The sequence below is a fragment of the Phalaenopsis equestris genome, unplaced genomic scaffold (genome assembly GCF_001263595.1).
Source record: "Phalaenopsis equestris unplaced genomic scaffold, ASM126359v1 Scaffold000036, whole genome shotgun sequence".
Classification (NCBI taxonomy): domain Eukaryota; kingdom Viridiplantae; phylum Streptophyta; class Magnoliopsida; order Asparagales; family Orchidaceae; genus Phalaenopsis; species Phalaenopsis equestris.
This window is the reverse complement of record NW_018164478.1, coordinates 2,453,960-2,467,412: the sequence shown is the minus strand read 5'-3', so window position 1 is coordinate 2,467,412 and position 13,453 is coordinate 2,453,960. Positions and strand designations below refer to the sequence as shown.

The window sequence follows — 13,453 nt, the reverse complement described above, 5'->3', positions numbered from 1 at the left end:
TAGGTTCTAAGGAGGAGAAGACAAGACCTCACAAAAATGAGGTCAACACCTACCTCAAAAATCGGATGCCCTCTCGTATTCTGGGTTTCCGTAGTCCATTCGATGTCCTCCTTCGCTCCTTTCCAAATACATGTACACTCTCTTCAGTTGTCCCTACCAAACTATTTGGTTGTTCCGTCTTTGTTCATATTCACAAACAACACCGCTGTAAATTAGACCCCAAATCTGTCAAATGCATACTCATAGGGTATTCGACCAACAAGAAAGGCTACAAGTGTTATTGTCCTTCAACTAAAAAGGTCTATAATTCTATGTATGTCACCTTTTTTTAGCATCAATTATACTATCAAGGGTCTGTCATTCAGAGGGAGAGTAGTCATAGTGAACAACAGCCCTGTGTTCCTTTGCCAACTGACACGGGTCCCTCATCGACTGTCAAACCTCCTCCATCTCCTATTCAACCTCCCCAGTCTACACAACCCACTCCTCAGGAACTTCGGGTCTATACAAGACGAAACAGAACTGCTGAAAGAATAGAGAACCTAACACCGCTTCCAGCTGCTGTCCAAGAATCTAATCCGGCTCCAAAACCCTCTAAAACTCACTCAGGTACGGAATCTATAGACACTAGTGATTATGAGCTTACCCGCCCTGTGAATGATGATTCTGATGTGCTTACCCCGCCTGTGAAAGATGATTCTGATGTTCCTTGTACTCAACATCCTATTGCCCGATTTGTTTCATATGAGAGGTTATCTCCTCCCTATCATACATTTGTAACTGCGATTGACAGCATAAAGGTTCCAAATCCTATTCAGGAAACTCTCTCACACCCGGAATGGAGAAAAGCTGTGAATGAAGAAGTTGCTGCACTAGAAAAGAGTGGAACGTGGATTGTGTCTGATTTGCCCAAGCATACGAGACCAGTAGGATGCAGGTGGTTATTTACAATCAAATGTAAGGCAGACGGAAGCATAGATCGATTAAAAGCCCGACTGGTTGCAAAAGGTTATACTCAGTCATATGGAATTGACTACCAAGAGACATTTGCCCCAGTAGCCAAACTGAACTCCATTAGAATCCTACTCTCCATTGCAGCAAACCGAGACTGGCCCCTTATGCAACTTAATGTCAAAAATACATTCCTTAATGGAGATCTTGAAGAGGATGTATACATGGATTTACCGTCTGGTCTTGAAGGGTCCTTCCCTAGTGGCAAAGTATGCAAGCTCCAGAAATCTCTGTATGGTCTCAAACAATCTCCTCGTGCTTGGTTTGCCCGATTCACCAATTCAGTAATCAAGTGCGGTTATACTCAAAGTCAGGCTGATAATACAGTATTCACAAAAAGATCCGAGAAGAAGATTGTTGTACTTATCGTATATGTTGATGACATCATTCTTACAGATAATACAGTATTCAATGAAGTCCTAGAATGCGCCAGTAAAACTCAACAATTCAACAGACCTACTCACGGAACAGTGGTCTAAAAAAAAATTAATTTCATCAAACATGGTGGAGACTAATCTTCTGATAAACATTCTCATTCACATGAGACATGCACCAATGAATGGATGCATCAACATGCCTACACTCAGAGAATGCTGCAAATGTGCTTCAACAAATAGTAATTGAGGGTTCTGAAATCATTGTGAAACTCATTGCAACACAAAACAAGAAAGAAAGCATCGATGAAAGAAATGGACATCAGCAAGTAAAAAGCTTGTATTTGTCATTAAAGAGTGCCACTTCCTAGAAGAAAGTGAGAAAGCTAGGTGGTTATTTCTGCTTTAAAACATGGAAAAAGAGGCATATCTACGTAATCGCTAGCCTTTTTTCTTCTTTAATAAACGTAATCGTTAATGAGTTTGTGAAGGTTTTTTAAGAGATAAAATCACTATATGAGGCAGTGAACCACGGTTACCAACAATTGACAGAGGCAACAGCAGATTTAATACAATAAAGCACAGCCATAACAAGTGTTAAGAATATAAAGAAAATAATTAACAAAAAAGTTACCAGCCTCCTTGGCTGCTGAGTTTGCAATACGTTGAGCCTCTTGAATGGCACGTCTTTCGGCTTTAGTAGTCTTCTGTTTCAGAGATCTCACAGTTCCAGTCACTTCATTTTGAGATTCTATTATAGTACCCCCATTCATCACTGCAGGTAGTTCCTTTATCAGAGTTCCAAACAGTTGCATGCGTGCTAGGTGACTAAAAATAAAAAAAAAAGTCACTCAAGGGCACTACGCGGCTGGAGAAAATAAAGGAGAATTAAAAAAACAAACTCTTATGAGCAAATTTTGAGAAAATATTAAATTCAACAATGGCATAAATCTCGTATTGAATCAAAACCAGTTGTTTGAAGGGGTCATAATCAAATTTGGCCTATGCTTTAAACACCTAAAGGTACGGTATGACGGACCTTCTATCAGCATAGCAAATCAAGAAAATGATGGAGAACTAAAAAAACAACTCTAATGAGCCAATTGTGCTACATGGAATCAAGTCTTGGCAATAAAATAGTCATTATAGCAACTTGAGTGCAGAAAAAATTCAATTTTTAAGATTGATGTTTAGAACTGTGAAGCTAAATTGAGAAAACATTAAATTAGAGGAATGGTGGGAGTCTTATATATTGAAGATAAAACAATAAAAAAATGTGGTTTAGTCATGATCAAAAAATGGCAGAAGATGCCAAATAAAACAAATAGAGAAATTTATGTAGAAATATTATGAGGGAGGAATACTAAATTTAAGGTTCTATGCCTAGGAGTGGTGCCAAAAAAATTTAAGCTAATTATATTTAACACCATATCAATTGCTCCTGTAATTGATCCCCAAACGAACTACCATGGCCTCCGCAACAGAATATGACACGCATCCAAAGGAACCACGTCGCACCACACTTGCTTCTGTAACTGATCCTCAATCAAAAATTTAACCAAGCACTGTTGATCTACGCGTATCTCATTTCACTTTTTCAACCAAGTAAGGGAGTAGGATTGAGAATGTTTTTGTGTTTTTTGTACAAGTTTCTTCATCATCAACGTGGTATTACATTCTCATAGCTCTCACCGCCGATAATCAAACTGCAAACCTTGCCCTTCAATATGCACTTGGTACGAAAAATACTATCTTAGCCATGAATGATCATTTGTTGGCTCGGCCTATAAGAATCTCTCCCTAGTCCCCCTGGAGCTGAAGTTCCTCCTTTACATTCTCCTTTGCTTACTCTTCCTCCAACTCCTTGACAACACCCTGCTCTGTGAACTAATCAACTCGGCTCGTGGGATAGCTGGAGGCGATGTGTCCGTAGTCGTTATATCGGAAACATCTCCTGGAAAGCATTGTACTGGGTAAGCTACCCTTTTCTAACTTTTTTCCAATCAGATTTGTCATATTATTTCTTTGTCCTGTCTTTCCAACTTCTCTAAATTTATCCTTCTCAGCGCTGTAGCTGCAGGTCATTGCCTAAACTAGGTTTGTTATCTGATCGAGGATTGTTGCCTACTATGTTTCTGTTGTCTTGCCACCTTCAAAGCTAAGGTCTGAGCATCTTCTAATGACCAATACAGTTGTAGATGCACAATGTTGTTGATGGTGGGTTTCAAGCCACCAAGATAATAGGCTATGTTATGTTCATCTGGCTCAACCAAATCACAGTTCAACTGCAACTGGTCAAACTGCGTCATGAACTCCTGCACTGATAGGTCTCTCTGTTGCAGGTGAAGTCTTAGAAATGTATCCTAATGATAATGTGGTAGCGGGTATTTTCTTTGCATCTCCTTCTTCATCTTCTCCCACATGGAAATCTTGTCATTATCTTCTCTCTTTTTCTGCCTCTATAAGTTTTCCCACTAGGAGGTGTTTTTCTTCAACTCGACGGCTGCAAGCTTAACACTTTTATCCTCAAGTACTACTTTGTACTCAAAAATCCTCTCAAATGATTGTAGTCATTCAATGAAATCCACCAAACTCTGATAGGTCCACTTTGATACCAAAAACCAAGCGTCCATATATAGCCTACTCTCGGCCTCCCCTAATACCAAAATTTAAAGTGTCGGGCTTGTTTTCCTCGTTACTGAAGTCGTACCTATATAAGGGATTCAGATTCTCGTCTCTCTCTTTTTCTACTTTCCTGATCATGACCAAGTGTAATTTTCCTCTGAGTTCCATCATCAATTTCAGCGAGAAATTGATGGATCTCTCGCTGTATCTCGTCTTCAGTAGATTCCGGCATGTATCTCCTTAATGACATGATTAGAGTTTGGGAATTGAAAGAGGTGGTTGAAGATAGGAAAGATTTATTTTGTGGGGATGAGGCGGATGCTAAGAAACTCTATAATATAGTTAAGGTTAAGCTAGCTATGATACAAAATAATATCGGATTTAACCAAAAATATGATGGGAAAATATATAGATATCCCGCTAGGGCCGGATAGAACAACCCATAGAAAAGGATGAAAGAGAATAGGGAAAAGTAGTGGAAGGTGGGAAGGAGGGGTATAGGAAGGGTCCTCGGTGTGGTAGGAAAGGGCTACCGGATGGTGGATACAATTAGAAGTGGGTAGAAGGGCTTTGTGGCCCGCCTGGAGAGCAAGAAGGGGGGTTTGCGACATAGTAGGGAAGCAAGGAGACGTTGGCAGCAAGCAAAAAGAGGGCTGGTGGAGTTTGTGACGAAAACAGATAGGGGAATCTGGGAGTCGGAATAAGTAGTGGACGGTGGGAGGGGTATAAAAAGGGTCCTCGGTGGTGGGAGGATAGGGTTAGCAGGTGGTGGCTGCAACTGGAAGTGCGTAGAAGGGGTTTGCAGGCCAATTGGAGAGCAACAAGGCGGGTTTGTGGCACGGTAGGAAAGCAGGGGGACATTGACGACAAGCAGAAAAGGGGTTGGTGGAGGTTGCAGCAGCAACAGATAGGGGGACCAGGTGATCTGGAAATCGGCATTGGAATCGGGAAGGGGGGTGTAGACTAAAGGGCAAGGAGCAGGTAAGAGGAATACATGGGAGATTAGGTAGCAATAGTCATCACCTCGGAATAAGATACAGTCAGAGCACCACCTCTACTCGAATACAGCCCTAACAAGGGAAAAACGCCGATGGAAAAAATCTGAAAACAGGAAAAACTAAACCCTAAACAGCAAAGTGACATATTTATAGTAGAAATAACTACGAGCGGGGCGGCAGCCCTCAGCCCTAAGTAGGGTCGGCCGGTTCAGCCTCCCTATTGCCGGTTCAGCCCTAGCCCACATGTCAGTATGATACGCAAATTATTAGCGCGTTAAGTTGGGGAAAGCTTCCTCAATCATCCCCATTCATCATTAAGCATGAAAGCATTTGGTTTTTAAGTAACCAGGCACATTCATGCTTGCAGAAATTCAGCGTCCCAGGCATTATATTGAACAAACTAGCCCTTTAGGTGCAGCATAAATTGATATAAACTATTTTTTTCATTTTTTGTTTTGACAGTCTTGAAGGTCCTTTCTATCATAAACATAGTGATGAGGTTAGATGATGTTACTTAATGCCGCAAGAGAAGCAAGACCAATTGAAACCATAAGGTAAAATTTCAAGTAGGAAAACATAAAGTCTGCTTATGAAGAGTAACTAACGTGACTTTCAAAGCACCCAAAAAATCCCCTAATAGCATATTTAATGCATCTAATATCCTTTTTTTAGCTAATGATTCATCAAAGATGACTTCCTTTTTTTTTTACATAATGAGGAACAACTTTGCTGTTATAGCCATTTAAAATAGAATAGTTCCCTTCCTTAGAAGTTACACTCCAACATTAAGAATAATGGGGGACAAGTGCTACAGAAAACTTCAGAGGAAACTAGAAATGGCTAAAGAATAATTTCAAGGTGGGAGAGCAGTGTGAAAACTTCAGAGGAAACTAGAAATGGCTAAAGAATGATTTCAAGGTGGGAGAGCAGTGTCCTCAATCATTGAATTTCCATACATTTTCCCTCTTAAATATGTATTCTGGCTAATCACATATGCGTCAGCAACAACCATGGAACCATTAAAAAATAATTTTAGCATTTTGACGTGGTATAGACTGTAAGAAATACCGGCAATAACTTCTAGATTTCATCTTCAAATTTAAAAACATCAAAAAACGTGAACCAAAGAGTAGAACCTAGTCTTCTAGATTTCAAATTTAAATACATCAATAACTTCTAGATTTCATCTTCAAATTTAAATACATCAATAATAGCTCATGAGTACAATTTGAATAAGAGTTTATGTGTGGCCCTTTCTTTGCTGAAAAGAGATAACAATGAAAATAAAACGTGCCATATTTAACCCTTCTTTACACCCAAACATTCCAAGGGTAAAATCACCCAATCTTATGAAGTGTGCTGGCCATAAAAGATGAAAATTTGTTGATCTCACTCAAAGTTCAAGATGAACCTTCCAGCCGAGCTCATGAAATACTCACTGGGCATATAGTAACTCGTCAACCACCAAGCTCAAAAATGGTCGCCTAAGTGTAGAAACCACATGGCAACTTATTCTAGAGAATCAACGGCTTCCTCCCTGCCATATGACTACAAAATTGAGTTCATACTTTGACCATACACCTCTTATAGTTTACGAGTGATTGGTGGGTAGTGATTTGTACTTTTTATTATTCATGTTACTTATTTTGTAGCTATTATATAGTCTTCAAATCCCAATCCAAATCTTAAAGATAAGAGATCACAGAAAGAGCCCAAGCTAATAAAATCATAAATCATCTAGTATAAATTCTTGTAGGAAACTTCTTTGGTAAAAATCCCTGCACTTCTAACTCTATAATTCTCTCTTATATTCTTATTTTTAACTTCGAGCTAAGTAACTTTTTAAATAATATACGAACAAACAATTCAAGATTCAACATCATCAAAGATGCTGTGAATACAGATATATAATAAGCTAAGCGAACGAACAGACAATTACAAAAAAGTAACTATAGAAATTTTTGTCCACATGGAAAACCAATAGTTTGTGACCGCTAGGAGACGATTAGCATAGATGGAAGAGGGGTTCAAAAAGATGATTCAAGGAACCTTGGAGCAAATTACACGAACTACTCCAAGGTTATTGATACCAGATGAGTCGCTTAATTCACTAATCAGAAGGAAAAATATGGTGAAAAAGTTACCGTCCACTTTAATAGATGATGAGACCTACTATCCAAATTTTGATGAAGAAGATTCATCTCCCTCATCTCATAGTGTGGATAGGAGCAACGAGAAGGAATCACAATTAAAAAATATCTTCTTCAAGGAGATTGCAAAGGAGAAGCCTGCTGCTAAATTCAAGATTCAACATCTTGGTTCATACAATGCAAGAATTCACCCAGTAAACCATGTCAACTACTTTGAATTCATTGTTTTGTTGCTAGACATCAATGACATATTGAATGACAATATATTTTTTTATAACATTGAAAGTATCAACCCTTAAGTAATTTTCTTATCAGTCACTCAAAATGATTACATCACTTGTCAAGTTCATGTGAATATTCATAACAAAATTCTCCAATGCATATGGACTTCTAAAAAATTTGCAGGTTTTGTTGAATATAAGATAGGAGTCGAGCGAGTCACTGAGAAACTTCATTTCGAGGTTCCAAGAGAATAAGCTAAAGGTTAAAGATTTGGACCTACTTATGGCTCAGGTTATCCTTATTCGATGTTCAAGAAGATCCCTTTCACCGCACAGCTGGATTGCAGTAGCCTAAAACCCTCTCCAAGTTGTTGAAAATCCCTAATAGTCACGCTAACAAGATGGATGCATCAACTTCAAGTCGACCAAGCAACATTAATTGGGCACAAAAATCTCAACAATTTCCTAGAAATCAGCAAATTGCTTGAGTTCTTCAAGACTTGGGACTTTATCGCCCTCAACGGTTATAGCACCACTGACCTCAACGGCTTCATCACCAGAAGTGTCAAGTTCAAAATGAATTTAGCAATGAAAGTCAAAGAGAAGAGAAGGCATTGTTATTGCATTCTACACAACAATACCTAACTATTAAAAGGTATACGTTCAAAATAAAGACTACTTTAAGCAACATGCTTTGATGAAGTTGAGTCCCTAAAAAAGACATTCATCAAAGTATTGTACTTTCCATAAAAACATGGGCTTAATACTAAAACATATCAATAGCTCAAAATTTTAGTTGAAGAGCTTACTAAGGCATGAGAGATGAAGAAGTTCATCATAGTGGATGAGGTACATGCTCAAAAGGTCCCCATAGCGGCATCGAGTAAGCCCATCTAAACACATGTTATTCATAGTTGCGGTACTATCCATTATTATTGACGGATCTATAGAAGCATCTCACCGAACTAGCCTTAATGAATTTAGTCGGTAGAAATGAACTCAACCACTACTTCAAGGAGATCAAAAGTAGGGATAGCGCCTTTAAATTTTTCGTAGCTAATAGGTTTTTGAACGATAATCTTTACAGCAAAGCCATTGTCTTCACTGCACTAATCACAAATTATTAAATCAGCAAAATAGGTGAGAGACAAAAAAAAATGAAGACATGATTGCTTGGCCAATCATTTGGGGAGAAGGAAACAGGTAGTACAAAGCAAATGTTGGCTTCATACATTCTAGCAATTTCTAATGCTATTCTAAACAGTCTTCTCCACATACCATGTTGTCGTTAAATTTTTGACTGGAAGTCAAGTGGTGACCCTAAGGAGCAACTTGGTGCAATCTAGATTTGTCATCTAAAAGCCATAGGAAGTTTCCAAGAAAAAGGTTCTTGATTCGAAGGTCAATAAGATTTAGGACTGGAGACTCAAACGTAATAAAAGGAGTGCCAATTAAAGAAGATCAAAAGTGCACTATAAAAAATAGTACTTACGTTGATGGTGAAACAAGACTAGGTTGGATCAAACACTAAAAGAAATCATAGAAGTTGTTTCATGGTTCACAGCCAAGATTTTAGGTGTTAAGTTTTATGTGACTTGCCATAAGCTAAATATAGACCAAGAGATCAAGCTGATTAAATAGAAGACAAGGGTTATTGATGCAACACGCACTAAGCTTATTAGCAATGAAAAGTTATTAAAGGCTGCATACATAAAGAAAGAGAAGTACATTGAATGGACTTCAAAAAGTGTTGTGGTGCGAAGTCAAATGAAAAATGAAGGATATGTTTCTACTTTATAAAATTGAACTAGATTTGCCACAAAAAAGCTATCTATTTTCAAGGATCGATATTTTAGTTAAATCTGCAATTGAATTCTCACTAATAAGTTTTCTTATTGCATAACCTAAGTAGTATCAGATAAGATACATCCTATAGATTCTAAATAGACAGTATTCATTACAGAGGATAGGCTAAATTGCTACAATGTAATGCCTTTTTGCTTAAATAATATAGAAGCAGCCTACCATAGGATAATAAATTTAGTGTTTAAAAAGCAGAGACTATGTATATTTGGTAAAGAGTAAATAACCTGAGCAACATATATTTACTTTGAAAGAGAAATTTGCTACCTTTAGAAAATATGGTATAAGCCTTAACCATCTCAAATATACTTTTGTAGTATGATTTGAGAATTTTTCTAATTTCTACTTGCCCTTAAGGAATTAATATAATCTTGGGTAAATTAATATAATAACAACAATAAAGCCTTAATCCCACTACGTGGGGTCGGCTACATGAATCATTTTTCTCCATTGCGTCCTATTTAGTGTCATATTTTCATTTAGTTCTAGTAAATTAAGATCATTTTAAAATAAAATCAATTTAAAGATGTCATCTCCAAAAACTTTCAAGTTATAAAAATTGACTAGTCAAAATGCAGGGCAAACTCGGTTCATTTCAAAGATTGGAGAGAAACGTTCACCTTTTTTAGAAACACTAATAAGTGCTAAGCACTTGTAATGGAGAGAAAAATATGAGAAAGCATTTTGAAAAGTGAAGTTGATTTTATCCTCGCAACCTCTACTGCAAAACCCACAATCTACTGAAGACTTGCTTTTATACCTTAAAGTCACATAAACAATGCCATTTTTTTGCATCTGGGAGTCAATAATATAATCAATAAGAAATGCACCCTGATCTTAAAGCCACCAATAAGCCTACTTCAAACTACCCAGATAAACTCAATTTTTTCTTTTGTGGCAACTCAACAACTCCTTTACTTTTACCACTTTAAAAGATGACTCTTCTTTCTTTTTTATCTTAAGTCTTCTTCTTAGTCAACCCTTTATCAATAATAATTTTCCAAATTTGTAAATGTTCCTTTGCTCAAAGATTCAGTCTCTGCAATAGGAACATAAAATTTTGAGACTGCAATCGTTGGAGCAGCGGTCGTTGCAAAAGTTGCTGAAGAGATAATCAGAGAATTAATAGGGGAAAGATGCTTTCGGGTCCTCCTTTTCAGGAACAGGGGGACAATAATCTCAACTTCAATTGGAAAAAAAGATGAACTAGCCTTGAAAAGCATTATTGCATATATCGCCACCTCTGTCGGATGCCAAAATTGTCTAGACATTAGAATACTTAATACTCCTCAAACATGATAATCAGCTTTTTTATATTTGCTTTCATTTTTCTTTAGAATATATTTCAAATAACTCAAAACCTCAAGGGTGTCCAACCCGGGTAAGCATTAGGGTCCGCTAAGAAGTAAGAAATTTATAAATTCAAAAGGCGAAACAACGAATGTAAATAAGTAAATGAAAAACTGATCGAAATACTCACGAGAAAGATGTTTCTTAACCACTTGGGAGTTTAGCAAAATGTGAACATTCAGCCCAATCTTTTTCAATTGAAGGAATTTGGCATGCTAGTCCTTCTCAAGTCATACAAGAGGTGCTCATCAAAAAAATAGCACTAGCAAGATCTCACAAGTCCATTATGAAAGCACTTAAAAAAAACAAAATCTATCTTTCTAATTCTTGTTTTGTTCTCTAGACCCAACATCTTAATATGCTTAGAAAAGAACAAAACACTCCCATACATAATGCTTCTATTGTGAAAAGATGTCGAGGGAGGGTTATAGTCAAATATATTTTCTTCTCGTGCAAGTTAATGATAAGAAAATGGCCAAGATAACTCCATGTAAACAAATGATGCTAAAAGTTCTTGACACAACAAAAATAGAAGGCCAAGTCTAGATTGGACATCCATCCACCAATACCTTCTTCAGTGAGATCCCATAAAATTTAAATTTTTAGTTCAAGCTCGCAAGTCAGTTGCTACCACTACAATCTGAGCTTGAGCTCGTCATTCGGGCTCAACACGAGCTCGAGCTCACAATTTAACAACTGAGCCAAGTTCGAGCTTGGAATGTCTCTTGCTCAACTCGACTCGTTTACACCCCTACTGAGTGACGCCCTCCCATCTCCGTGCGTTCATTTAAGACTGAGGTTCTAGATGGAGTAAGTCTGAATGGACTCGGTCGGGCCTTTCCCATGTGACCTCTCCTTTTGAATAAGACATGAGATATCGGCCACATGAGCTACGTTAACATGGGCTAACGCATCATAAGAGTGTACAAAAACAATACAATGACAATAAAAACTAAATTCCATGCCCATCCTGCCAACAATCCATCCCTCATTCAACTGTTAGATGGCACAAAAAAAAGAAAAGAGGTGACTAAATGAATTCCAACTTTTTTTAACGCAGTCATGCATTTGATTCTAGCCTAGCAACACTGTTTCCAATGCACAACTTCAACCTCTATTTCTCACAAGCACAATAGCATGAATCTCGCTACATACCAGTGACTCCCGGCAGTATTTTTACTACCGAAGCGGTCGTCAGCGAGCTCTTGACAGGAGAATTCCCCCCACTCCTAGCATACATCAACGTCTCCTCGTTGCTCCCAGGGAAAGACGCCACTTCCTTGTCGGACCCCTTCTTTCCGAACCACGCAGCAGTTGAAAACTCCTCCGAGAACTCCAAGTCATCAAACCGGCTGCTCGACGGGGACAGCATCTCCGACGTGCCCTGCATGTACTCCGCCGGGTTGAAGCTCCCGATCGGCAACTGGACTGCATCCCGCCGGAGGGGCGACAGGGGACTGTGAACGGATACAGGGGCCGCAGCTGCTGCAGCGCGGCCAAGGGCACCGAGTCCGTCAGCGGAAGCGTAACGATGTGGTGGGATCATCATAGGGGAGAAGGGGATACCGCCGACGGTATGGTCGGGCGCAGTCGGGGAGGGGATCATACCACTGTCAGAGGTAGTGGAGGTTCCAGTGTCAGCTGGGACGGACTGGGATCTTGCCGGTGGAGGGTCAACGGAGGTGAAAAATCCGACCCGACGTACCTTGGGGTCTGCGACCGTGCGTGGTAACCGCCGGGAGTCCATGGAATGGCTATAGCTCGGGATTTGGATATCAGAAGTGGACAATTTACTGGCTTGAGTTTCTGTTAAGCATTTCATCGCTCAGGGTTAAAAAGGAGATGTTTGGCAGGCGGATCGGATTTATCGAAACGGGATTTACGCCTAAGCGGAAAACTATTGAAGTCCTCGAGGGCCTAAGATTTATTTTGAGCTCATCATGAACTACATTTACACGACGTAAAAACTTCTACTTTTAAGTGCTTCATTTTTATCCTATCTGAGAGAAAATATTGCGTCAATATTGTAGGTGTGGATTGGTATTATGATAGTATTGTGATACAATACCATTATAAATACTATCAAAATATTATTATGTGTCTTTTTAGTGATATTTTGGTGCTATTGATGTCATTACAGTAAAATGTCACTATAAGTTCATCAGAACACTCAACTCCACACCTAATCCTCACTCTTCTTATCTGCATGTAATGTTTCCTTCAAATTCACCAGTGTTTAGCTACAACTAAAATTTAAATTAAATAGAAAGTACCAAAATGATGCTACTACAGAGTGATGTGAGTTTAAAAATGTGAGTTGTTATAGTGTGAGCAGTGTTATGCCACTAGGACCCTCAATAATGTCCAAGTGAATTACACCACTACAAAGAAGAAACTATTGGTCATAATGTTTGCTTTTGATACGTTTAGGTTCTACTTAATAGGAACACAAGTCACGGTGTGCGTCGATTGTGCAGATATCAGGTACCTTGTAACTAAGAAGGATGCCAAGCCCCGTTTTATCTAATGGGTCCTCTTGCTATAAATATTTTAATATGGATATTATTGATTGGAAGTGTGCATCAAACCAGGTAGTCGATCACTTGTATATGCTTGAGCAGAAGCATTCTCAGTAGTATATTGTCTACATAAATGAGTTTTTTTGACTAAAAACGCCTCGCCATTTAACAAACATCATTATCGACAGGATTGTCCCTTACAGTCTGAATTACCACCGGCAAAAGAAGTTCTTTTCGGATACTAGATTCTATCATTGGGATGGTCCCTATCTTCTTAGGAGACTTAAGGAATAAATTCTTAATAGATGTGTGCCATCAAAAGAGTTCAACAATATCATAAAA

The 13,453-nt window shown here is 38.5% G+C and overlaps 1 protein-coding gene across 4 annotated transcripts in view; it reads right to left on the bottom strand.

Moving 5' to 3' along the window:
* The window catches only part of LOC110018761 (translation initiation factor eIF-2B subunit delta-like), a 61,601-nt gene extending 49,122 nt beyond the window's left edge, over positions 1–12,479 (bottom strand). For 3 of the 4 annotated variants that reach the window (XM_020716185.1, XM_020716187.1, XM_020716186.1), the window contains exons 1-2: positions 11,748–12,479; positions 2,020–2,160 (exon numbers count right to left, since the gene is read on the bottom strand). In XM_020716185.1, coding sequence (XP_020571844.1) covers positions 2,020–2,160; positions 11,748–12,414 — 808 coding nt within the window. In that variant the 5' untranslated portion in view covers positions 12,415–12,479. Of the gene's footprint in view, positions 1–2,019; positions 2,214–11,747 lie in introns of all 4 variants that reach the window. The other variant, XM_020716188.1, reaches the window with a different exon arrangement.
* Positions 12,480–13,453: the final 974 nt, after the last annotated feature.